Raw genomic sequence first — 27,928 nt, forward strand, 5'->3', positions numbered from 1 at the left:
AATAGAATATCTCTTCCATACCCTCAGACTTCCTTGAACTTGAAAATGAACTCTGACCAGAGGAAATAGATATCAGGCCAGGAATGAATGGAAGACGGAAATGGGCAGAATCAAAGCATACTGATGTTTGACACCAAAATCAAGATGGGAAGGGCCCTGGACTTAGGACTAGAACCCTAACCCAGATCTTCTGACTCTCTTACCTAGAGCAAATCACCTCTCACCTGAGCATGAAATATGGAATGGGGCTAATCCTGACCTCACAGGATATTGTGAGGGTTAAATAAAATGAGAGAAATATTCAGCACACCTTAAGTACTCATTAAAGATTGCAGGAGCACATGAGCATCCAAATGGCTATGCAGAAATAAGAAGAGAACACAGACTCTAATACTTGCTGAGCTCTTTGTTAGTTCATTCATTCATACAATGGGCATCTTAGTGTGTGCAGGGCAGTATGTCCAGTGCCCTGTCAACAAAGAACAAGAAAAGGTCCTTCCTGTGCTCCCTCTTCCTCCTAGAACCCACACTCTCTTTACTTGTCTTTGTCCCCCATAGAGTGAGATAAATGTTCTAATAGGAATAAGTGCTGGGTGTTATGGGATTTTGAAGGTAGGACATTTTCTCTACACTTGGGCCCCAGGAAAGACTTGAGTAGAAGTATCTCAAGTTAGGTCCCAAAGATAAGTGAGATAATGAGCTACAGAGAAGAAATAAATAATGTGAAATTGAGGGGATAAGAGCACCTAAGAGCATTCAGGAGGCAAATGAGTGTAATGAGAGGCAGAAGGTAAGAACCGACCAAATCATGTATGGCTTTATCAGCCAAGTTCAGAAGTCAGAGCATTATCCCAAGGGTGATGAGGAGCCACTGAAGAGCAAGACCATGCTTGTTCCAGTATGAAGGATGGTCTGAAGAAGGATAAGGCTGAAAGAGCAAAATCCACTTAGTGAAGATGTGGTGGAAGGTTACGAGACAGAATTACAGGATTTGAGCACTGACTGGTTATAGAGAATAAATGAGAAAAGAGGCAAGGGTTCCTCTCAGGCTTCTGATTTTGGGAAATCAGTGGACAGTGCCACCATATGTATGGGATACGACAGGTTGGGATGAGAAAGGTTCTCGTGTCAGCTTGAACATACTGGGTCTGAGATTTGGGAGCCAGCAAAACAGAGATGTCCACAAGTGCTTGGGAATATGGACTAAAGATCAGGAGCGACGACTGGGCTGCACATAGTGAGTTAGGAGTCGACACCTAAAGCGGTGATGGGTGGGTGCCACAGGTGTGTTTGGTTCATCCTTGGAGAGAATGGAGAGTGAGAAGAGGAGACAGTCTTGTCTAGGACCCCGAGGGTGACCAACATTTAAGGAATGGGAACAGGCATAAGAGTCTGCAAAGGTGGAAGAAAAATGGAAGAGTTTGGGGGAAGCATGTTTCAAAAATAAGGGTGTGGTGGACAATGCCAATTACTGCCTAGAGGTCAGGTAAGAAAAGAAAAAGTGCCCCTGGTTTTAGCGACAGAGGGGCCGCTACTGATCCAGCCAGGGCAGTTATAAGCCAGAGACAGAGTGAGAAGCCGCCTCACCAGGGATAGAAAATTGAAGGAGAAAGATTAAGTGGCGACATTATTTGTTATCAACTTATTCAAGACAGCTGACTGAGAAGGTGAAGGGAGGGAAGGGAAGATGGGGGGAGACGGGAGATAGAATTTTTGGTTTGCCGCTGAGGCCACCAGGGGAATGTCTGACCAACTCCGGGGAAGTCCAAGTCTGGCCAAAAGCAGGATATGGGAGTTTACGGTTCACATGTGGAAATTTCTCCAACAGGCAAATACTTTCATTTTGTCTCACAACCAGCCCTGACTGTTCAGGAAACCCTGCTGACCTCAAGTACTTCAAGGCTACTTGGTAAAAAGGATTTTAGAGTGCTTGGTGCTATCCTTGAGTCTGGACACTGTGTGTGAGAACTGTGAAAAGGAGGCAGAGGTGAGGTTAGAATCTTTCACCAAACGGGATCCACCACAGATGCCATAGCTCTGGGGCCACCAGGAGCCAAAGATGAGAGAGGGTCTTGCCTTAGTTATTCACCCTGAGGCACCTGGTCTGGTTCCCTGGGAGAAAGGCAATTGCCAAGGTCCTCTCTCTCTCTTCTCTATCTCTTGATCTAAATCCTCTGGCAGGAGGGTGTTAGAATTGTCTGAAAGTCCCGGTTCTCATGAAATAACAAAGCCAAGGGAGCAGGGTCACCCAAAATGCATCTGGTTCCTTGTATTGGGCTAAACCATATGAAATTGCCGTTTCAGTGATTCCCTAAGGCCAAACATTGGCAATTTCACGTGATTCAACTTCGCATTCATAGACACAAACCATCACGTCTGCCCCTTGGAATGCAGGGTGCACAGTGTGGCAGAGGGATCCCCCGAGGCCCCAGGCCTAAGAAGGCTGGCACAACCCGAAGCATCCAAGGGCTAAAGCCACATGGAGTTGAGAAGGGAAGGAGGGCCCACCGAAGCACTGGTGAAGAGTGTGAACTTTGGATGGGAGCCTGGATTGTGATCCAGGCTCCAGCAGGGCAAGGTATGTAGCTTTTCCTGCTCAGCTTTCTCATTTGTAAACTATGGAAAGTAATCCCTCCATCCAAGCATTTTGAGAAGAAAGTAACTGCTAATGTGGCCTGAGTGCCTGTCATTAAGAGGTGTTCTGCCAAACTCTGCATATAAAAGGCCTGACAGAGGGCCAGACACCAACTCAGTTGGCTCTTCTGCCTCCGCCTCCCCATCGCTATCATCAGGAGTCCAAGTGAAAAGGGGAATGTTCTAATTCCTCTTTTGTTCCTCCACCAAGTCTGGTGCATTCCTCTTTTTGCACTTAGCACAACTCGGCTGGGATTTTTTACTGCATCTGTCCCCATTACTAGACTATCAGCTCTCTGAGTGCTGATACCATGTAGGACTGGTTCATGACATGGGCAGTGTTGGGGGAGGTGGGTGGGCAGGCATGTGAGGGAGGAGGGGCAGGGATGGATTGTTAAAGAGGGCAGATAAAGTCTAGAAAGACAACTGTCTTTTGTTCAGCAGATGTCTGGCTGGCTGTCTTGGTGGTGAAAAGTTCGGGCCAGGGTAAGATGTAGAGGGAGGAGGAAGGAGAGACAGAGAGCCCAAATTACCTTGCCTGCAAAAACCAGAGAGGTGTCCTGATTGCTGGGGGTGAGCACAGAGATGGAGGGGAGGGGGCGCAGCAAGGCACGGAGAGATGGGGACCGAAGGGCAAAACAGAGCAGAGAGAGGAGCCTAGGAGGGGGATGGTGGGCACTAAAGGATTTTTTTTTAAAGAAAAGGGGTGCTTCATATTAAATTGTTGTTTCCATGTTACCTGAAATTATTAACAGTGATTACTTCAGTGAAACAAAACTCAAGATTCAATGGTAGATAGAGGGACATTTTCTCTTTTTCATCTTACCACTCTCTTGAGCTTTACCCCACCCCGTTTTTCCGTATTTTTTTTTGTGATACTTTAAAAAATGATTTTGCCGTGCAGAACTGTAGCCCCACTCCCACCCCACCCTGATCTGTAATTTCACCACCTTGAGTCAGGGACACTTTGTCAAGGGAGGGAAGGACTTAGGGGGAAAGGGTCACATCCCATGCTGAGGTCGACATAGACTGGGTAACACAGAAAGAGTTCTATGGGACTGAAAAATCAAAGAAAAAGATTTAAACGTAAACCCCCATTCAGAGCTATGGCAGATGTAGGAATTGGTTTCCTCTTCCACCAGACATAGAGTAGGCCTTCAAGCAGTTCTGTGTGTATATACACATGCCTGCATCTTGAATAAGAGAACGAGAACCCAGGTTGGTGAGCCCGGACCCCCAAGGAATAGCCAGATTGTCTGGGTTTGAATCCCAGGTCAGCCATTCAGCATCCACTAAATCAGGATAAGCTGCTTTTCCGTGAGCTTCAGTTTCGTCAACGGTTAAATGGGAATAATACATTAGCTGCCTCATAATTTGGGGCAACTTTTGAACAGGTCCATGTAAAGTGCTTAGAACACTGTCTAATATTTAAGGAGCACTTGCTGAGTATGACCTAGCAGTATCCTGAGTCCTTTCCATTGTTTTTACTGACTGGATGCATGAACTGCCAACTGGTGTTCAGAAAAGAACTGAGGGGCGCCTGGGTGGCTCAGTTGGTTAAGTATCTGACTCTTGATTTCAGCTCAGGTCTTGATCTCAGGGTCGTGAGTTCAAGCCCTGCTTGAAAAAGAATCGAGGTGCTGATATACCCACAACCAGGGACTCCTCTTCCCCCTTCCCTATCTCTAATTCATGGTTTCTGGAAGCGAGGTTCCTGGCATGCATCCTCAGCATCACTGGTGAATGTCAATTCTTGGTCCCCATCCCAGATCCCCTGAATCTCCAGGAGATTTTGGCGCATGCTCAAGCTTGAGAATCACTGGGTTCTATTCCCTCCAAGGAGGGAGGCTAACAGGGAGCTTCAGAGCTCCCCCCTGCAGGAAGGAGGCCGTAAAGTCTTCCTAGTAAGTTCCCATTTCAACTCTATCCCCCAGCTAGTAAATGTGTCCCCAGAAATGATCTCACCAGCAGTCTTATACGATAAATGGGTCACAGATCCACTTGGGTTTCACTGTATTTTGGCTTTCCTTTTGCCACCTGTGGCCAGACCCGGTTATTTATTACCTCTTCCTGGTACTGGCTCCCTGTTTTCACTCCATCCTGCTTCCTTCCAAGAGAGAGGGGTGTCAGCGAGGTCTCTTACAAATATCTGCCGAGAATTCCTGACACAAAGGGCTTCTTGGGCCCTGGGGAAGGTTCTGGTTTTACCAGCCCCGCCCATCCGGTGTTCGAGGACTCCTGCATTTTTCAGAGCCCAGAATCTTGGTTTTCACCATGACATTTACAGAGCGGCCAAGCCTGCCCATTGAGAAGCATCCAGGGCTTGGCGGGCAGTGATGAGGCTGGCTGGTCTCCAGCAGTTGGCAAACATTGTGGCACATTAAATGTCACTGCAGGCTTTGTTTGGTTTTAAATTGAAAAATTGCTAGAGTTATGAGAGCTTACAAGGTTTGCCCGGAGAGAAAAAAAACAAAAAACAAAAAACCCTCACCTTTTCTTTTTCTCTGCTTTCCCCTGACCGAATATTTTCCTAGGGGATGGCCAAACTCCCCCTGCACCTCTGGGTCAACTCTTCCCCCGAACACCATTAACACTGTGATGGATACCCAATGGCCACGGAGCCCATGACCAAGAGCATGTTTCCAGAGCTCCACTTGCTGGTGAGAAAGAATGTGCCACCATTACTAATTCAAAGCAGATCTGACCTAACTATAGACCCCTACGCACATTTTCCCAGGATCCTCTACCCTCCCTTTTTCTTCTCTTCTTAAAAGGAACATTCAGGCTTATTTGTATACAAACATCCATCACCAGCAGAATCTTAGTCCAAGTCTTAAAACCAGTAGGGCACTCAAGGGCATGGGGTCTAGACTCTGCTTTTAAGCTGACAAGTTACTATTCCCAGTGTTCACATGACAGAGCTCAAGTCCAGAGAGTAACTTGCTCAAAGTCCTACAAAGAGTAAGTGCAGAGCTCAGATCCAGGGCTCCTGACTGTTTGCTTTCCTTTCTCTGGGCACACGGGGCCCCCCGCACCTGAGATCCAACCCCAGAACCAGAGGACAGCTCTTCATCTGTTCCTTCCTTTCCAGGGCCAGCCTGGGATTGAGTTTTCTCATATACAGTTTCATCAATATAGTTAATCCAAATGTATGATCCTCTTTGGGTTCAGCCAACTCCCTTCTGCTGGCACGTTCCCACCCTGGAGTTAGGACACCCTGATCTCCGCACAAGTATGAACATGTGAGCGCTGGTGTGGGGTGATGGGGAGGACCCAGCCCTCCTATTCCATTCACTAACATTTAGGTCAGGAGTGGGCAGGGTCTTGGATGTTTCATGAAATGACTCTCATCCAACAGGCTTGGAAGCAAACGACTGCCAAGAAGCCCAGGGCCCACAATGGCTGATGCACTGGAACTGGAGGGCTTGAATTCTCAGAGTAGCTGAGACCTTGATTGTACCCCATTTGTCCCCATTTAGGCATTTTCTGTTGTTTTGTTTTAATCTTGGAGGAGGAACAAAACAGGTCAAAGAAAAAATTCCCTGGTCAGTCTGTAGAACAGGGGTGACCCTACTAGGTCCATCTTCCCTAAAGCCTTTCCGACTGAGCACCTCTCCACTTCTGCCCACCACTAGGTCTGCTTGGTGGTAAGTAGGAAGCTGTGTCAGCTGGGGTGAAGCGTCCTGACCTGACCACCCAAGCTCTCTTGTGCCTGCAGGCAAGACACTTAAATTTTCTGATTCCCAGTTTCCTCATCTGTGAAACACTCCTTAGGGCCCTTTGGGGATTAATCGTTACCAGATGTAAAGAACATGACGGTATCCACCAAGTACCAGCTCCCTTTTTCATCTCCAAATGATATTAGTGCATTTTTTTTTTCACTCAAAGAAAGGCATTTGCATGATCATGAGGGGAGGCTGTCTCTATAATGATCATTTATAAAAAGATTGATCTCTAATGGTGGATTTCAGGCCTCAGAAACAAGCCCGAGAAGAGACGAGGTAATATAGACACACAGGCAAGAGTAGCTCCACAATAACACCGTTTTGGGGGGGTTCAAGGAGCCAAGAGGCAGAGGACTCAGGAAGTAAAAGTCACAGGGGAAGCACATTTCATTTCAACAGCTTCCTCTGCCTTTCTTCCTGTGTGGAAAGGCCCCTGGTTATCACACAGCAACCCTGTGGTGAAATTTAGCGCACATGTATCGAGCTCCTACTGACCTTAAACTATTGCCAATGCCCTCATTTCCCTCTCGTCCTCTTCCCCACCAAAGCCCACCCCACTCCTTTGTCTCCTTCGTCCCATTCCCTCCCAATCCTTCCACCCATAAACCACCGCCGAATCTCAGCCACCATGACTGCCTTGTCAGAACAGACGTCGTGAGAAAGCCTGCCCTGGGGGCCAGCACAGGCTCCCAGAACAACCGAGCTAACACGGAGGACCCACCACCACCCCCTGAGAGAGACTAGCAGTGACAGAGAAGAGGCTATTTCGCTTACCCTTCACCTTCCCACTAAAGGTATTTTCAGAGCACTTCTCTGGTAATGAAAGAACCAGTCAGGAAGATCCATGACCTTCCCTGTAGCCCTCCTGAGGAGTATAGATTATGTCCGGGGAGCCACTTCTATGTTCTAACCTAAACCTTAACAGCAGGCAAGCTCTGTGGAGAGGTCAGTCTTCCTTCTAGCTTGCCAGATGTCCTTCCCTTTAGTCATGTGCATGTTTCTCCCTTTGGAAGGGCGAAGGTAAGGGGAAGGAACTGTTGTTTTAGATGCAGGAAACTCAAGGGCATTAAAGATGGCTTCTGGCTCTTAAAATCTATGCCAATAGATGTCAGAAATATTACTACTGCCATGTGGAGCAGTCTTAAAAAATGTGCGGGCACTTTGGCTTTGGACCTCTGTGCCCCTGACATTGAACCCAACAGCATCCTCTAGCCCCTATTGCTTAGCTCCAAGACTGGACAGGAGGCATCAGTGTATACCCCACAGAATATCAGAGACCGAGTGGGCCCTTAGCAAGGATCGATTCCCATCTCCCTATTGGGGACCATCTGGCTAGTCTTGCCCTGTGAATGGGCAAGTGTCCTACATTATGAAAATGCCCTTCACTGGTAAATATACTGGGAAAGGTAGCTGGGCTATGTGGACACAGTCAAGTTCAAACTTCTCTGCACGGCCGTGCAGGCTATCCATCTTGTCCCACTTCTCACCAGTCCCTGCCTCCCACTCTGTGCTCCAGTACTACTAAATCCCACACTGTTTGCTGCCTCAGTGCCTTTGCACAGGCGGGCCTTGGCCTTGCCTGGAATGCCCTGTCTCCCCTTCCACCTACATCTACCTACTGGTTACAATTCAGCTCAGCGATCACTGCCTTCAGAAGCTTGAATATGGCCATGATGAAGAACGCAGTGGCCTCCCAAACCAAGCCAAACTGGAGTCAAATCTCTCTTCACTCTCAGGTCACCTCAGTTTCTTCATCTATACACCAAGAGTAATAATACCAAACCTTCAGGTTTGTTAGAAAGGGGAAGATGTAAAACGCTTGGTGCAATGGCTGGCACATGGTGCCCATGCAAATTCAGTTGCCGTGTTCATTATTGCCTGATTCCTCCATTCCGCCCTTCTATCCTAGACTGGGACCGAAGCCTCTTTCTATCACTATCTTTTATGTGCATGCTACATTTTTTTTAAGATTTATTTCTTTATTTTCGAGTGAGGGTGAGAGCAAGAGAGAGAGAGAAAGAGAGAGAGCCCAGGCATGAGCGAGTAGCTGGAGGGGCAGAGGGAGAGGGAGAGAGAATCTCAAGCAAACTCCCCGATGAGCACCGAGCCTGACGTGGGCCTCAATCCCAGGACCCTGAGATCACGATGTGAGCCAAAATCAAGTGTCAGCCACTCACCCGACTGTGCCACCCAGGCGCCCCTATGTGAGATATTTTTTAATCTAGTATAACAAACATATGATAAAATGTACCCATGTTAAGTGCATGGTTTGATGAGTTTTGACAAATGTAGATACCTGTGCATACCTGGGCCTATGAAACACTGCTACCACCCCTAACGATTTCCTTGTGCCCCTTCCCAATGAGTCTCTTCACCCATCCAAGCCCAGGCAACCGCTGATCTCTTTCTATTGCTAAGATTATATTGCCTTTCCTGCAGCTTCACATAAATGGGATCATACCGCACACACTGCTTTGTGCTTCATTCATTCAGCATAATGCCCTGAGATCCCCCACATGCATCAGTAGTGGGTTCCTTATTGCTATGCTTTTAACTTTGTAGTGTAATTTATGTGATGCCTCCACTAGACTGGGAGGTCCTCAGGATGCCTTTTTTGCCTTCAGTTCCCAATGAGGTGCTCAGTAAATGTTAGAGAGAAGGAGGGAGGGAGGGCAGAAGTTGTCATGGGGATTTGCGAAGACCTTGGCTGCAACCTTGCATCTTGTCCAGCCCAGGGAGGCAGGACTCACATCCCCAGCAGAGGCCCCTGGGCAAGCACTTACAGCAGCCAGTCCACGGCCACCAGCAGGCTGATGTCCTCCGTCGGCAGGCCCACAGCCGTCAGGATGAGGAGCATGGTGACGAGGCCCGCGCTGGGAATGCTGGCTGCACCCACACTCGCCAGCGTGGCCGTGAGGCTGAGCGAACAGAGAAGACCGGGTCAGGGGAAGAGAAAGAGGACTTGGCCAAACCGTCCCTGGCAGGCAACTGTAAGCTCCAATTTTCCCAGCAGTCATAAAATTTCTTTTGTTTCTCAAAGAACAGAGAAATCCAGAGTGTGAAGAGACCCGGGAATTCGGGTCTCTTTGGATTCTACTCAACTGCGGTGGAAGTTTACAAATTCATGGATTAGAGCCTTAGCCTCAGCAGGAGAGCCAATTAGCCTAATACATCACAGGGCTCCACGAAGGTAAGTGCGGCTCTCAAGCAGGCAAGGAAATAATAAAGAAGGAAAACAAATCACCCTAACCCTCATGGGAATACCACTGCCCTCATTTCTGCTTATCCTTTATGTCTCTGTGAGCCCCCAGAGACATCTGGACTCCATGGCAAAAGTCTGAGGAAGCCACTGCCAGTGTTAACATGAGAACTCAGAATATCAAATATCCAGACCCGATTGAGTGGACATCAGGGGAACAAATCAACAGATTCCAAATGACATTAAGCTTCAGACGCCTGGACATTTCACCATGGACTGGAAAATACATTATTCAGAAAGAAGGCGCCAAGGGAAGATAATGAAATAACAGGAGGTTTTCTTTCTGAAGCTTCTCATCATTCGCAATGCCAAGGGCACGCCCAACACCATTTTGAAGTTGTCTCTGGAAGAGGGTTTAATCTAGGGTTCGAGTGCCCTGTCTAGACACCAGGGGGTCTCTGCAGTCCAGCAGAGGGCTCCCAAACTGGTTTAACTGAGCCCAGACCGTTGTTGTGACCAAGCACAGAATCCTGGGTCTTACCATTGGGAGGGACCTGAATTTACCTAATCTTACATATGAAGACAGGAAGGCCCTACGAGGTTCTATAGTTTGCACTGGTCTTTCCATACTGCCATCCTTCCAGATATAGGCCTGTCACCATCTGGACACCTTGCCTAGGTGGGATCGACAGAACCCATCTGCACTATTCCCCTGCCCCCATCAATGTAGAGCTGGTGTCAAGGCTTAAAGGACTCCATTTTTCTTGGATCCTTCTGGGTCATAGGAGGTGATAGTATATAGTGGGTATCAGTGAAGATTATGGAATGGAACAACCTGGATTCGCATCCCAGCTCTGTCACTTATTAACCACATGACTTTGAGCAACTTACTTAGCCTCTTTGTGCCATGATTTCCTTATCTTTAAGAAAGGGTCATCAGGAGCTAATAAATAAAAAGCACATAGAGGAGGCCTGGCACCTTGCAACCCCCCAGTAAATGTGAATTGTTATTCTTATCAGGAAATCTGGGCAGGGTAAGGCTGCTTTGCAATAAAAACTTCCCTAAAGCCCCAAGAGTTGGAAGGTGGGAATTCTCAGTCATTTCCCTGACATGGATAGAACACCAGGAAAGGGGGACTTCCCAAGTGCCAACAGTCATGGCCTCAGCCGTTTTATTTACAACATCAGTTGCTTCTGTTATGAGTCATTCTTACACATCCCTTTGCACTATGGCCACATGGTCTGGTCCCCCCCGGGCTGTGTGAGACAAAAGCCTATGAAGAGAATTCTTCTTAGCAGTTGGTCCCCCCACTCTTCCTTCATCCCAATTTATAGTCTCACCCTACCACGGGCGGAGTGTCCGGGTGAGTCTAAATCCTGTAACAGCTCCTTGGGGCAGTGATCGCCTCTCCATCTCTCTATCCCTTTCCACTTTTCCCATCCTTCCGCTCCCTGGCTCACTTCTCTAGGGCTGTTCTTGGATGCTGTACAGGGTATTACACACACATTGTCCCAGCAGAGCCTCACAGTAACCCCGCAACGTACACATGGTTGTATCTGCTTTCCATGGGGGAAACCACGAATTGGACAGATGGAGAAACTTAGGGTCAAACAGCCGGACCGTCGTCTGCTGGGATCAGAATACTCATCTGCGTGATTGCGATGCTCTGTGGGCCTGATGCTCCCCACCCCCGATCCCTCCAACACTGAATTAATCAATCCCGATCATGGGTCCCCGGTCCATCCTCCCGTCTCTTAAGTTTTCATCTAATGGTGTGAACTCAATGGGAAGTGTGGTTACCATCGGGGCCAAGAATTGAGGGACCAGAATCATCTTGCTTGGCTTCAAAAGAAGGGGTTTCGTCTTTCGTTCGTCTCTGAGTTTTAAAGCAAAAGAAGTTGGTAGTCTCACATGCATTCCCTGACGATATGACTTAGAAGGCGGGATACCCGGGTCTGAAGCATGTTTTCCCCTGAGTGACATCATGGCACTCACTACATCACTGTCACATTTTTCTCTCATATTCTAGAAGTACTGAATTTTATTGAGCATCACTAATAGCAATACTACTAGTAGCTAACATTTGTTGACAGGTGACTATGTCCCAGGTACAATACTCCCAACCCCCTAGAATGTCCCCAATATACCAATGAGGAAACTGAGGCTCCCCTATAGTACAGCTATGGACTGAGTTGTGTCCCCCCTACCAAATTCATTTGTTGAAGCCCTAATCTCCAATGTGATGGTGTTTGGAGGCAAGGCCTTTCAGGGGGTCGGGGGAGGGGGGGCGGGTAAGTACGTCATGAGTGTGGTGCCCTCATGACAGGATTAGTCCTCTTATCAGAGGAGACCTACGAGAGCTTGTTCACTCTCTCCGCACACACCGAGGAAAGGCCAGGTGAGCAAACAGCAAGAAGGGCAACACTATCTAGGAAGAGGATAGTCACCAGGAACTGAATTTGCCAACACGTTCATCTCGGACTTCCCAGGGTCCAGAACCCCGGTCTGTGGTATTCTGTCATGGCAGCCTGAGCTAAGACAAGTACATTCCTCACAGGGTGGTTGTAAGGATTCAATAAATTAGTATAAGCAAGTAAGTACGATCTTTAAGTTTATGGAGAAACAATGTATTTTTAATGATCTCTTGGGAAAGCATTCTTCCTAAATTTCTTAAAGGATGAATACATATGGTAAAAATAGCTTTAGTAAAACGTATGGATCTATATTTGTGATTTCGTTGTAATAAAATGGTTTGTGTTATATTGAGAAATCTCTTCCTTCCAGTATTTCATCATTTCATCATGACCCTCTGAAATGCTGAAGGGAACATATTTTAATGAAAGGAAAAGTGGATCCAGAGTCAGCCGCTGTCGGCCCCAGTTACAACCCTCCTGGATCATTAACGGGGCAGCCTTGCACAAACTACCCTGCCCCTGGAAGCCTGTGCCTCCTCATCTATTAAATGGGCGTAGAAATAACTGCCTTGCAACATCACAGGATTGTTAAAAATCAAATAATACCAAATTTCCAAAGCAATTTCACATGTGCAATACAAACAGCAGGCCTAAGTATGAGCCTGCTTCTTTCCTGTCACAATATTTTCCCCTTGAGACTGCCAATAACTCCTCTTCTATGTTATTTTCTTCATCATTCTTCCACCAGGGGACCTGAAATTCAAGTGGCCCCGTCAAATGGAGTTAGTGTGGGGCAGGGCAAAAGGCCATTTTAGTGCCTCCCCAACCCACACTTCACTCACCTCACAGTCACAATCTGGCCTCCATCCAGGATAACACCATTCATCTGGGCAATAAAGATGGCGGCCACCGCTTCATAAAGGGCTGTACCGTCCATGTTGATGGTTGCTCCGACCGGGAGGACAAATCTGGTCACGCGCTTATCGATTCCCAGGTTTTCTTCCAGGCAACGGAAGGTAACAGGCAAAGTTCCGGCACTAAGGAACCAAGAGAGAAAGAGAGACAAGAGTTTATGTCCACTTTAGAGAAGCAGGACAAAACACAAACCGGAATGCTACCACAAAGTGTTTGTTCTTTTGCTCCAATCAAGCAATGTGACATGAAAAAGCAGTGTCTGGAGCCAAGTTAAATACCAGCTGTTTGGAGTTTCAAGTTCAGTCTTATTAAGATGCTCATAGGCAGCAAACTCTTTTTGTTGGTTCTGGTTTTTGAGATCTACTTAGAGCTTTAAATCCTTTTTCCTTTGATCAGTGTTTCCCTCTTGTATTATATATTAAAGACCATTTGATTGCCCACACTAATTGAGCTGCAAAAAAAAAAAAAGTGTCAGAAAACAATGAGCTGTCAACAGTGAAATGGAATGGGGCATTTTTGAATGACCCATAATTTCATGCTAGAAACACTTTCCAACAAGATGACTACATGGGCTGCATCCAGTCTCTGGGAATTGCCCTGAGCTAATTTTGAGAATGCTGGACAAACATGTTAAACACCATTTAGCGTGAACCTGAGCTTCTAGCAATTCACTAGGGACCCTCACAGACAGTCCAACTCCCTGATACATGGTCACTGGCCAACTGTACAGTCTTCGCAACAACATAGAGCAAAAAGCATGTGCTCTGTGGCTAATCAAAGACCCGATGTGGATGGAGTGACTCCACTCCGACTCGTCCCAGGCCTGGTACAGGAATTCATGACCACATGACCCAGCCTCGAAGGCCAGAACCCCTGACGTGTTCGTGTGTCTTCTAAATTAGGAAACCTATAAGGATAAGTGTTGCTGACGGCCAAAATATTATTTCCACGTGGAGAGAGGCGCATGAGAGGGTAAGCGGATTGGCTTCAAAATTTAAGTAGTACGGAAAGAAATGTAGAACACCCAAACTGCCATGTGAGTGCTTTGTGGTCCATTCTCTGTGGGGTTTGATTGTTTTGTTTTGTGTTTTGCTTTTGGGAGCTTTTTTCTGTTCAAACCTTAGCAAAGTGAACTGGGTGCAGACATACTTTTTTCTATCAGGCGTTGACAGCCTCGGTCATGGTTCCCTCCTTCTACTAGTCAGAATTAGGGCTCCCGCCAAGCTTAACATAGACACTTGCCAGAGGTCTCAGTTTCTCAGAGAGTGGGAGAGAGCCATCAGCTTCAGAGAAGCTACTGAGAATGCAGATTCCAGGGCCTACTCAGAAACAGAAACCAGAAGCTCTAAACTTAGGGTCACCTAAGTCTGCATCTTCTTAAACCACTGACCCACAGGTTCCTAATAATAACCTTAGGGAAGCCAAAGTCATCTTACGGGGACATTCTTTGTGATTTCAGGTCAGGGGTCTCATGCCTCTTCCTTGGTCTTAGGTAGAAGAAATGAATGTTTGGAGACCTCTTGTACCTTGTATCTGGTTGGCTGTCCCAGATGTTTTAATGAGACTCCCCCACTCTACCCTTTCTTTGGACCCCTTTGAAGGGTTGGCAGGATACCGTGACTTGTCTGAAATGGCAGCTGTGGTTGGTGGCTGGGATTCTAAATGGTACGAATCTGAGCACACTTCTGGGAGGACTGGAATATGTTGATTTTTATTATTGCATCCACTTTCCCACAATGTCATCAAGAGGTCTTCCGACAATTAAATAGATTGGAGAAAATAATTGGTAAATCATGAAAATATTCTCAAAATCATAGATACCCAACCAATCCAAACTGGGACTTGAGAATTTTAACTCTTTCCTGCCCATCCAACATTCTGACATTGTTTCTTTGGCTCCTGCCTCAGCGACCTAATGACAGTTTTCAAATATTGCATAATAACTAGCAGATACTTGACAGTCTTCTTTTTGTCTTTTTCCAGAGTAGTTTCAACAGCATGGACTGATGTCAGCAGGATGCATAGAGGTGTATCCCAGGCTAGCCCCTTCCATCAATCCTCCCTGACACCAGCCTGTTGAGAAAAGGGAGTCAGTCCCTTCCACTCCCCCTTCAGTCGGGGTCCAAGGAAGTAGAAAGAATAATTAGCTGGCTGTACTGGGGCTTTGTGTTTTTTCCCTCTGGTCATAATGGCAGAGTTAGTTCTTAGTATGTGACTCATGCCACAAATTTTTCCTTAAGTGTGTTTTCTTTTAAAAAATGAAATTCCACATCCCGGCAAAAGCCATAGTTTAACCGAAGACTAAAGTCGCTTGAAATACAGGGTGAGGAGGAGAAATGGGTCTAGCATTTGGGTTATCTGGCCAAGATCAGCATTTGTCTGATTTAAATATGAACTTGGGCCATCCATATGCCTTTGGGATTTACTTTGTCTAATTAAAGGTACTAGGATAACTGTCTAGACATTCAAAGGAAAGATAATAATATTTTTGGAAGATTTAAAGATCAAACCACAAAGGTATTGGAAGAAAATATAAAGTAATATTTTATCATTTTTGGAGGTGATGTTCCTGAGAAAAAAATCAAAATTCCAAATACTAAATGAAAATGCTGACAACTTCGATGATACGCAAATTAAAAACATCTAGGGACAAAAAGCACTGCAAATTTTCAAGACAAGTGTCAGGTGGAGAGGAACATCATTCGCAACATGGGACACATGAGTTAATATTTTATACGTGAAGAAAGTTAAAGCCAATCAGGAATGGGCAAATTACCCAACAGGAAATGACCATCACAAACAATTCACAGGGTTGGGGAGAGGAGGGGAGGATGGTCAATAAGAAGGCAAAGAGAGGGCGCCTGGATGGCTCAGATGGTTAAGCGTCTGCCTTTGGCTCAGGTCATGATCCCAGGGTCCTGGGATTGAGTCCCGCATCGGGTTCCCTGCTCAGTGCAGAGCCTGCTTCTCCCTCTCCCTCTGCCATTCCCTCTGCTTATGCTCTTCTGTCTATCCCTGTCAAATAAATAAATAATATCTTAAAAAAAAAAAAAAAAAAAAGAAGGCAAAGAGATGTTTCCCCTCACTAGTAATTAAAGAAATGCAAAATCAAGGAGATCATTTTTCACCAATAAGATTGGAAAGTATTAAAGTGACTGATAATATCCAGTGCTGGTGAGTAGGTGGGAAAAGGCAGGCTCGCATACCAGTTAGTGGGGACATAAACTAACGGACTTTTCTGAGCAGCAAGCTGGTGGTATGTTTTCACACAGTTAGTGTGCTTACCATTGGACTGAGAAATTCCACTTCTATAAATTTATCCTGAAGGGATCATCAGACAAGCTTGCAGAGATGTATTTATAAGGATGCTTGTCACAGCCCTACTTCGTAAACACACTTTAAACGTACATCACAGGGTGGAGGTGGGGTTGCATTGTAGCACCCACAGTGTATTATTATGCGATTTAAAAATAGTAGGAAGATCTATATTGACAGAACTTTTATGATATGTTGACCAGTGAAAAATAGCAGTTTACAACATCTATAAATAGTACGAATTGGAAAAATATAGAACTATTAAGATTAACTAAAAGGGTTGCTATTAATTATCCCTGGGCAACAGAAGAACTGGTGATGTTCATCTTCTTCTTCGAAACTTTATTCACTGTCTGAACTTTTTCACAGTGAGCAAACACCACGCTCATAACCAGAAAACAAATCTAAAACTAAACATGATTGTTTTGGGGGGAAAAAAAAGATTTACTTTCTCTCCAAAGAGAAGGGGATATTTATGGATAGAGATACTTAACCATATGAAATCTATAAGACCAAGAAGGAAAAAGGAAATTTCAGGGTGTTTCCTTTCATCTTGGGAAACTGAACGCAGGGTCTAGATCCCAAGGATTACATATATTCTTAGCGTCTTCTGAAATCCCACATTCGACTAGTACCAAAATCTCATTGATGTGCAAGATGGAAATACGAATTTGGTTTCTCAGGTGGTCACCACTATTGGCCTGTTGGGTCACTTAAGGAAAAGCTGATTGCCTGCTCAGTAGCCTTGGGACCGCCATCTCACTGTGTCACAGGGTGGCCACCTCACTCGCAAAGCATGGTCACAGGCTCAACAACAAGGACCCACTACCTGTGATTCCAGAGACGATGCTGAGCTAGGGGCTGCAGAGTTTGATCGCCTTCCCACCACCTGCTTCATGACCTCGGTCTTAGTTTCATGACCCTTAGTTTTGTGCAGAAATACGAATGACTAGGGCAAGCTGAAACAATAAAACTCTTTTAATCTTTGAAATTCTGAATTGCCACATGTTTCTTATGTACTTGTTTTTGTTTGTTTGTTTTTGCTAAATTCAGTCCAAGAAGATATCCAAAAAAAATTTTTTGTTCCCTCTGCATATTTCTGGAGTCCTCATTGGCTTCAGATGCCTGGCAACTTAGTTAATGAAGAAGGAACGGACTCTCAGTCAATGTCAAGTTGAATCGATGTCAACCTGATTTTCTCAAAATCAATGGGGCAGAATGGTCCACTAGAGGTTCATGCAGAGGTCACAGACCTGACTGACTTCTGGTTTATTTTTTTTTTAAATCTTACCTAACACGTTTACCATGAAAAATCTCACTTTTTCTACTTTTGAAAAACAACTCCAACAGAGCGGTGTTTTGTGATAGCATTTTTCAAATCACAGGTGTGAGAATTTCTTAAATAGCTTAACATCCTGTCATATCTTTTTGGGAAACATTTAAAATGAAACCAATGCTAGATATGGCGAATTAGGCATGCAGATTAACAGCATGCATTCATCTGGGAAATTTTTCTTTTTAAGATTTTATTTATTTATTTGACAGAGAGATAGAGAGAGAGCACAAGTAGGCAGAGTGGCAGGCAGAGGGAGAGGGAGAAGCAGACTGTCCACTGAGCAGGGAGCCAGATGCGGGGCTCGATCCCAGGACCCCAGGATCCTGACCCGAGCCAAAGGCGGCCACTTAACCAACCGAGCCACCCAGGCGCCCCTCGTCTGGGAAATTTAATATGAGGTATTTCCAGGACAGATGCCTATCAGTAAACATGTTCATCAGAAAGCTCTTAAGTTCCTAGGAGCCAAAAATCCAAAGCATTTACCTTTTTCAGAAATATTTTAATAATACATGAAACACATTCTCCTTGAACTTTATGATGAAAGCGTTTTGCAAAGAGGAAGTGGCAGAGAGGGGAAAGGAATGAGCAGAGAGAAAGAAAGGTGATTTCTTGTATTCTCTACCTGGAAGCGGTACCCAGGGCAGTGATCCAAGCTTGGAAAATGCCAGCAAAAAAGGAGAAAGGGTTTTTCCTGGTGACTACAAAGTAAATCAAGGGGAGAAAGATGCCCCCATGGATGATGAGGCCCACAATCACCGTGATCATGTACATCCCCAGTTGCCTAGCAACCACTTCTAAGTCCTTGATTGCAATGATCTTTCCACAAATTAGGCAGGCGATACCCAGGGGAGAGTACCTGAAAAACATAAAACAAAAACAAAAACAAAAAAACATTGAAGAGATCCTTATAGAATTCACAACTTATATCTGGGCCTTACATGTACCATAACCTGAGGAAAACCCTTCGCATTTCTGTACCAAGAGTTTTGCTGGAGGAAGTCCTCGATATTCGACAGCTGTTCTCCTTCACTTCAGACTAACAGCACGATCTGAAATCTGTTCAGTGGATCTGGGGGCCCCTGCTCTGATGAAAAATCCAAAGGCGAGCCCTGTTGCTCAGGTGATTTTCAGGAATAGCAGACACTAGCTTTACCATCTCCCAGGTAAGCACCAAGCTTGAGAGGCACAGATGCTTCGAGAATCTTGTTTGGTTTCCCTGTTCCCCCCAACTCCATTCTTGAAAACTGGGAATCCATTTTGAGCTTCCCAGAAAGCTCATTAGCGTTTCACCCAGCTGTAAGCTGGTGTTGGTGAATTTGCTTTGTTTTTGCCTAGGACGATAGGAAGTTTATTAAAATATGAGAGAGACAGAGACAGAGAGAGACAGAGAAAGAAAGAGATCTACCAAAACAAGAAAACCCTCTGAGCCAGAGAGTCCATTTAGAGAGATGTGGTTTTATTACTTCTATGTCTGAAAGTATTTCTTTCCGTACTGACTCTACCAGGAATGCTGGCTACCCTGCCCTGTGTCTCAGGCAATACAGTAAGACGTCTGCATACATCACCTCATTTCATTTTTACCACAACCCTGAAATCAAGGTATCATTATTCTTATTTGGCAAATGAGGAAATTGAGGTTCAGAAAAGTCAAGACCAGTCCAAGACCGCAAAACCAGGAAGTAGGAGGAGAACAGTCTCAGCGCCTGTGACTCTCCAAGGGTTGTTTTCCCCATACCCAGCCAAACCACTTTCCTTTAATGAGCAATCGGAGCTCTTTGTACATAGGCCGACAGTTTACCATATACCGATTTATTCTACGTAAACTTCTTTCATGCTTCTATCTTGTTATTGTTTGATCGGGAATTTGGAAACAGTTTACTGCTGTCCTCACAAGTGAGGGCACTAACTGTGCTCTCTCTCCTCTTGAGTGTATTTTTCCCATGTTGGGCAACATCCTTTTTTTTATTGCCCAATCTGGTAGTGTTGGAGCATAAACTTGTTCAGCCTGCGACACCTTCCGACTGAAATGAAAATGTTTGTGGGGAAGTTGATACCTTAGTAAGAATTATGAACTTATTTGAGAAAAAGACTGGGAGAAATGAAGTCCCAAGATAAGGCCCCCGGCTGGGGTAAGGGAGTCAGCAAAGGGAGACAGACACCCAAGCCAGATTTGCTGGTTGTTTTTTGTCTGTTTGTTTTTGGTTTTTGCAGTTGTGCCTGAAGCAAGCAAGCCCTTTCTTGGGTAAAGAAAAGATGTGGGTAGAGGTTCCTGAGTGGCTCAGTCAGTTAAGCGTCTACCTTTGGCTCAGGTCCTGATCCCAGTGTCCTAGGATTGAACCCTGCATTGGGCTCCCTGCTCAGCCGGGAGCCTGCTTTTCCCTCTCCTTCTGCCTGCAGCTCCCCCTGCTTGTGTTTGTTCTCTCTCTCTCTCTCTCCCTCTCTCTGTCAAATAAATAAATAAAATCTTAAAAAAAAAAAAAAGAGGTGGGTAGAGGAGAGTTATATACACAATTACATAAGACATGGAGCTTGTCCAGCCACTTACCAGGTACATGACCCTGTAGTGACTTAATCCCATTTTATAGATGTGCAAGTCGAGGCTTGGGCTAACTCCAACCTCATGGGATTGCTGCAAGGATTGCATTTTTGAGCATGCATATGTATGCACTGTCAAAGTCCCGCCCCCGTCCCTGTCAGCACCATTCTGACTGCTGACCAAGGAATCCTGTGGTCACACATGTACACCATGTCCTCTCCCCCACCATGCTTAAAGAGTCAAGTCTGAGTTAATGTGGCTTTCTAAACCAGCTCATAGACTACTGCCACCCAATGGCAGGTGTTTTTATGAGCAAAATACTTTGTCAAGAGGAACCTTCTGAAAGAGCTGATTTGTAAATGACAAGCCTTAGTGAAGACCTTAGAATAACTCTCTTCCCTTATGAGCATCCAGCCTGTGGCCTCCATGTCTCTGACGGCTGGCAATGTCTGAGGGCTGTTTCCACAGGCATTAGGGAACTATGTCCTTAAACCCTTGGCTTTCTCACCATTTTACACTCTCCTGGTGTGCCCATGGTCACAACATCTCCTAGATCAGTGGGGTTGTCTCAGAGGCCAAGTCTTTGTGCCAGGAGGTTGTAAGTAATGAGTATAATACACCTTCCCATAAAGCCAACTAGCATTTATCTTCATAAACCAAGAGATCAATTCTTTTCCAAGTACCAACCACCCTTTAAAGATGTCCAGAAAAACACAACTATGAGCTGTTCTGGGCGCCATTCAATTTTCCTGCTCTTCTGGAAACGCAATTTGCAGAATGGAGAAAAAGTATTTTCAAGGCTCTTTGCCAAGCAAGACCAGCTATCCAGTCCCCCTGGAGAACCCATTTGAGCCACAGCCAAATGAATCAGAGAGAGGAAACATGTTACCTCCGGGCACTCAGCTTGCTGGGAGAAACATGAGTTCCCACTGTCAATGGAGAGTGTTACTCAAAGGCCAGAAGGTAGAGTGTCAGGGTAAATAAATATGGCAAGCAGGGACCTTAGTTAACCCAAACATCTTGGTCTCCAGAACGAGAATGAGCATTAATTCAGACAAGGAAAGAGCCTTTATCCTCTATGGTGCCTTTTAGGGCCATTACTTCCCTGCACCTGTTTTCAAAATGAGTAGCTTAAGCTTCCACTCAGGAGCTGGAGCTTCTGAGCTCCTGGGTTTCTATATAATTATCTCATTGAAAATGACACTCCACGGAAAGGAAAAGGACAAATGCCCAAGATACAAGGTTACCATGCAAAGCTTCTGAGTTGAAGCAAACAATCGAAGCCATAAGCCAAAGTGCATGAAGAGAGGGCTCCAGTAAGCTCCTGAAGCCAAATGGTACCCAGGAATCATTGGACCCATTTCTAAATTAGAAGGGCATGACTGCAGGGCAGGGAGAGAGAATACCTTCTACACTGTCCTTAGGCTACTTGTATCTGCAGCTCTGGGCACTGTGGCCAAAGCCACTGATTAATCTAGGACTGGCCTGTCAAGTCTTTTTCTTCCTGTTGCATCATCCATTCTTGCCTCCATCCACTTGGTACCTCTGTCCTTGTCATCTTCAGGTTCCCTCCCACCAAGTTGCCTTTCCCAAGACTGCTCTCCACTCCACCAACAAAAACGCATACACAGAATTTAACATACCCAGACCTCAGTATCTCTGTGCATTCATAGACACCAGCTTCAGAATCAACCTGGCCTGCTTGGTAACAACATGGATTCCCCAGGCCCACCACATATCTACTGAGTTAGAATTTCCTGGAGCTGACCTAGGGGGCATTTATATTTTAAACAAGTTTCCCAGGTAATTCCTGATGTGTTTGGAAACCAATGTTTGAAGGGATAAAATCTGCTCTACAACTGAAGAAATGCAGATATTATTTGGTTAGCCTTTGGAAACCACGTATGTGAGCTGCATTTGATTCAAGACCTTTAGTCTTCACCCATTAAAATAATTAATTCAAGACTTTGAGTCACAGGACAGAGGGTGGATCAGACACCTAGGTGGAGAGTAGTCGAGGGACTTTCTCAGTCTTGCCATAAAGGCGCTCTGGTTCTGTCCCACACTGCTATTGGTTTCCAATAGCAACACTAGCCCACCAGTTTGGGACAGATCCCAAGAGAACTAAGAAATGGAAGAGTCTGTCAATAAAGAGCTAAACATACATTCTAAGAGTTACCTAAAGGTGTTGTCTGTATTCAGGCTCAAAAAGTAACACTAATCTCCATTTTTCCCAGTCTACTTAGAGACAGGTGTTCTGGCTATCCAAGGAGTGACTTTGCTGAGAGTTACTATGTGTGGATTAGAACTTTTGATCAGGATAGAGTGAAAATCAGTATGTAGAGCCTCCAGGCTTGCAGCCCCCCAGGGACTTCCTTTTGCAAGTCAATAAACCCCAACTCATCATGGTAGCCTGCAAGGCCCTATGAGATCTGCCTCTTGCCCACCTCTCCAACGTCACAGCTTTCCACGCCCTCACCAGCCAACCACATTGCAGCTACTCAGATCTTCATTCTGACCCTTGAAAACCCTTCACTTGCTGTTTCCTACCCCTGGAAAATTCTCCTGTCGGTTCTTCACAGAGCTACCTCTTTTCATTCTTCAGGTCTTCCCCAGACAGCCCTCCTGGATCCTCTGGATAGAGTCCAAGCCATACTTCCATCCCCCATCACTATCAGTCCCACTGTCCTGGTTACTGACTTTGTAGCACTGATTACTGTCTGAATTCTTACTTGCTTCCTTTTATTCTTTCCCTCTTTTCAATAGAATGTAGGCTCCATGAGGGCCAGAATTTTTCTCTGTCTTATTCACCATTATATCACCAGCACATAAAATTGCTATTGGCATAGAAGAGGGACTCAAAAAATGTTTGTGGAGTGAAAGGATGGATGATGGATGGATTATGGATGGATGATTGTATGGATGGATGGACGGTTGGATGGATGGATAATGGATGATGGGATGGATGGATGGATGGATGGATGATAGAAAGATGACTGGATGGATGGATGGATGGATGGCTGGATGGTTGGATGGATGGACGGTAGTGGCGGTGGGTTAACAGGGAGAGAAAATTGAAAGAGTGAGCAGAGATCTCACTTCTCACTTTGTGTTTCTATAGTGGTGAGATTATGCAAAGATTCACTTTCTATTTATATTTTCAGATTTTGAAAAAATGTTTTAAAGAAATTTACAAAAAATGAGGATATGAAAATCATACTGAAATTAAGGGTTTCTCTCTCTTTCTCTTTTTTTTTTTGTGAATCAGAGGGCCTTTTAGACTTCTCAAAGAATCCATGAACACAGAGAAACAAAGGATATGGATTGAATTGATAATAGTAATGGTAATCACAAAATAACAACAATGATAATACTGGTTCATAGAAAGTGTTTAGGCAGGTCCCAGCACATGAGTAAAGCTTTGTAACTGTTGGTCACGATTTCACTCAATTCTCACAGCAACCCTAGGATGTTGATTCTATGATCAATCCATTCAGATCAGAATGTGGGGTTTAGAATGTGTCTAACTCGCCTAGAGCCACACAGTTAGTAACCGGAGGATCCTGGATTCACTCCAGTGTGAAGTCAGACAGAAGTTGAATAAGGCGCCGTACAATTAATTAATCAGTTAATAAGGCACTGCACAACTCCCATTACTTAGGCTGTGTAACACTGGGCAAGTTAACCTCTGTGCTTAGTTTTCACATCTGGAAAATGGGGCTAACAAACCTATTTCTGCTAGGTATTATCCAGACAAATGAGTCAGTTAATGCACGTAAAGCAACTGGAACAGTATTAAGCATACAGCAGCAATTTGGCAAATCTTAGTTACAATTTAATGATAATTATGATAATACTAATTAGCTCCTCAGTAATAAATAGGTACAGTACAATAAAAGAGGTAGTACTGAGCACATAGCAAGAATTTCCTGACTCTAAGTTATAATTTAGTAATAATCATTATTAGAATAATAGTCATCTCTGCAATGTTCTATTTTGCTATTCTACTATTCTTACTACCACACAGAGAAGAATCCAAAAGAACTGATCATTTAAGCTGTGAGGTGGTCAGTTAAAGAGTAATTGACTGTTTTACCCAAAACCTTCCCACATATATCATTATCCAATGCTGACAGGGCAGCTAAAGAATGAAAGAAATGTGTAGAAATGACATCTCATGTCATAGAACACCCTCCTGACTGTTTGTCTAGATGCGGTAACTGAACAGCTGTCAGAAATCATTCCATAGGCCTTATCCCTGACTCCCAATTGCTCTGTATCTCCTGGGATTTGATGCTAAATCTTTAGGAGTTTTGGTTTCAGTGAGTAGGAAACCTTGATCCACACCCTTCATCCCATGATTCATCTCATCTCCTAGATTCCTTTTCTTCATGGGCTCAGTAGAAATAACATTGCCTACATCATTGGCACAATACAGAAATATGAACTGCATTTTTAGAGCAAGGATGCTCATTCTGCTAAAAATTCTAGGAGTCCAGGGCAGATCCTAATGTTTACTACCAAGAGGCATATCCTACTTTATGCATTATCATCTATTAAATTCTCAGCAAGCACAGATGGTTCTAAAAGACTCTAAACATATTTTTTAGAGCATCACATTGTGTGTGACTTTAAATTTTCATAGAAAAGAAACATTCAGAAACCTAGGATTGCCTGGGAAGTTGAAGAATCAGTACAATAAACACACACACAATTTTACTAGCATCCTATCCATGTTTTAAAAGTACAACAAAGAAATGATCTGAACAAGCCAAGTCTAGTAAATATGGTTCATGAAATCATGAGGGACATCTTCTGGATCTGAAACCCTTCAGCTAGCCTACTCACTCCTGAGGTTTGAGTAAGAATTTCTACCAGCACATCACAATTTTCAGTTCTGTGGAGATAAAAAATAAGTCAAAAACAGATTTTTGCCCTTGTAAAGTGGGAGTAGGGGCCAAGGAAAGAAGAGAAAAAGAAGGTAGAATTTTAGTGGAAGGCACCACACAGAAGTAAAAGAAGATCAGAGGAGGATTGGAGAAGGTGGGTAGGATGGGAGCACACAGAGACAGGGAATTTGTAATCCAGAATTCCTGTGACAGATAGGACACAGATGTCGTTTGGTCTAATAATGGTTTTCTTTTTTTCTAGGCAGGCATACCAGACCATCATAGAGGTCTGGAACAAACGCATGTAAAAATCTTTCCATTTGAGAGATATGGGGCACTAGAAGGTTCTGAAGGTGGTACAGTTTCCTTTATGAAGGAATGGACACTCATGCTCTCCTGGGCTGTCCTAGAGTTCAGAACCACTGACCATAAACACACATGAATTGAAGTAGAGACGGTATTGCTTAGATAATTCAAACAAAAAAGCCACCCACCTATGCATCAAGGATTGCAAAATCAATGGGAACTCCAGCTCTTCTCCCCCCTAGATATATAATCTTAAGCAAATTAATTCAACTCAATACACTTTAGTTGCCTTTTCTGGAAAATGAGAGCACAATGCCATCTTTGCAGGATGACTGGGATTATAATAGATAAGTATTAAGCACTTATCATGGCTCTTCACAGATAAAGGGAAATAAATAATTGATAGCTTTTATTATTATAATGATCATGATATTGTTATAAAATCAAGATTTAGTGACTCTGGACCATAGTCTTCTCTTCTATACAACTAGAGGGTATAGCCCCATTTACAAAAGTACTTATAATTTTAATGTGTCCTCTGTGATTTCATTTTCACTTGCATGGCCTGAAAACTGCCTCTTTTTGCTTCTGTCTGAGTCATGAGTCTCCGATACATTGCTTTTGGACACCAGAATATTAGAGTAGCAGTCCTTCCACACACCCTGGGTCAGGCCATATCATCCCTGGGATCTTGGACTTATCTCAGCATTTCCTGATACTGCTCAGCTTCAGTATTACTAGTTGGTTTTTCCAGCTTGTCCCTCTTTTTAATTTTTGCTGTTGTTTTTGTGTTCCCACTGGCAGGGATTGACAAACTTTTTATAATGAAGGGTCAAATAGTAAATACTTCAGTCTTTGCAGGCTACACAGTCTTGGTCGGAACTACTCAACTCTGGGGGCGCCTGTGTGGCTCAGTCGTTAAGCATCTGCCTTCGGCTCAGGTCATGGTCCCAGGGTCCTGGGATCGAGCCCCGCATCGGGCTCCCTGCTCGGCGGGAAGCCTGCTTCTCCCTCTCCCACTCCCCTTCTTGTGTTCCCTCTCTCACTGTGTCTCTCTCTCTGTCAAATAAATAAATAAAATTTAAAAAAAGAACTACTCAACTCTGCCATTTAGCACAAAGCAACCCTAGACAATATGTGAATGAATGGGTGTGGCTGTGTGCCAATAAAACTTTATCTATGGGCGCTGAATGTGAATTTCATATCATTTTCATGTGTGTGAAATATTATTACTCTTTTGATTTTTTGTCCAGCAACATAAAAACATAAAACCCAGTCTTGTAGGCCACTCAATGAGTAGCAGAAAGGATCTGGCCTGAGGATGGGCTATAGTTTTCCAACCCATTTTCCAGGGAAAGCTCCCAAAAAGAGATTTTCATCCTTTTCTCAAAGTCTTTCTGGAGAGCCCTTTGCTTGGTCCATGGCCACTCACTCTCTCCTGCTAGGAAGACTCCATATCTTCCGAGGATCCCAAGACCTTTGGACCCCCCCACCCAACACGCTGAAGTAAGAACAAGCCCACTTACCACATGATCATGATCACTAATTTCATTACAATCTCATTCAAAATGTTGAAGAATTCCACCATCAGCTTGGCCTGCTCTCCCATCTTCCCCATGGCGATGCCAAAAGCAATGAAAAACCCTATCAGACCTGTTGGGTGAATCACATTACACAGAAGAACAGATTATAAAATACGTGTTTCTTCTCCCTCCTTCACCATTCCCGACGTAGGGAGTCACCTTCTCACCTGCCTGTTGCCCTGTGATTTAGGCATTCGATTTCACATGGAAAATACCTTTCTCCTGGATAATTACGGCATCCCTTAACATTTCCCACAAGAAGAAGTTGAACTGTCAGTGGTGTTAGTGCCTTGAAGAAAATGAATTCCGTTTCATTCCAAACTCAAAAGGACTGTCTTCTCTCTCCTCCTCACTTATGAAGTCATGGGTAAACAGATTCCATAGTACATAGATTAATGAAGGAAGGCTTGTTGGGACTTGGGGATTATCGTGCAAACTTTGGAGCCCACATTAGAACTGCAGAGACCAATTAGCCAATAAAATCTCTGCCAAGGTTATGTCTAGGTTAGTTTGGTGTTATCCCAAATTCATGCATGGCTGGTATGTTTCACTGCAGGAAAATCCTGAGCATAAAAGTATTTTTCTACTGCTACATGCCTAACGTGAGAAGGAGGAACAATGTTGAAAAGTCAATTGGAAAGCAATGAGAAATCCAAAACATTTGGGAAACCCCAACTGACCCAGTTCATTTGGATTTAACCTATTATTTATAAATTCTTCATCATTCTTTTCATGGTCAAAATGGTAAGAATGCTTCCTTTTTTACGCATTTTTTTTTTTTGCAGTATCATAAAGGCAGAATATAGACTTTGTAACTTTCTAACCCCTCAGCCCCCTTCTCCCTTCACTTGACATCACTGGACTTCCATCTAAATCCAGCCCCACCACAGTCTCTAGGGTCAATCCTATCTCCAGGCTGGAAGGATGTGAGGAGCTCTGTCCCCATCAAACTGCACTAGGTCCTGAACCAGCTCCAACACCCAAACTTGGGTCTTATCTCTGTGTTGTCTTTGCCTCATTCCCTCCATCTGAGTACCTGTCCTGGAAAGCTGCCATATACTTTGGTTCCTCCAAG

General features: G+C 44.6%; 1 protein-coding gene across 2 annotated transcripts in view; it reads right to left on the bottom strand.

The window, feature by feature from the left end:
* The window catches only part of SLC1A2 (solute carrier family 1 member 2), a 141,118-nt gene that overhangs the window by 15,674 nt on the left and 97,516 nt on the right, over positions 1 to 27,928 (bottom strand). For both annotated transcript variants that reach the window (XM_032413900.1, XM_032413899.1), the window contains exons 6-9: positions 26,797 to 26,923; positions 18,162 to 18,395; positions 12,816 to 13,010; positions 9,143 to 9,277 (exon numbers count right to left, since the gene is read on the bottom strand). In XM_032413900.1, coding sequence (XP_032269791.1) covers positions 9,143 to 9,277; positions 12,816 to 13,010; positions 18,162 to 18,395; positions 26,797 to 26,923 — 691 coding nt within the window. The remainder of the gene's footprint in view (positions 1 to 9,142; positions 9,278 to 12,815; positions 13,011 to 18,161; positions 18,396 to 26,796; positions 26,924 to 27,928) is intronic.

The sequence above is a fragment of the Phoca vitulina genome, unplaced genomic scaffold (assembly GCF_004348235.1).
Source record: "Phoca vitulina isolate PV1807 unplaced genomic scaffold, GSC_HSeal_1.0 scaffold16, whole genome shotgun sequence".
In the NCBI taxonomy this organism is placed as follows: domain Eukaryota; kingdom Metazoa; phylum Chordata; class Mammalia; order Carnivora; family Phocidae; genus Phoca; species Phoca vitulina.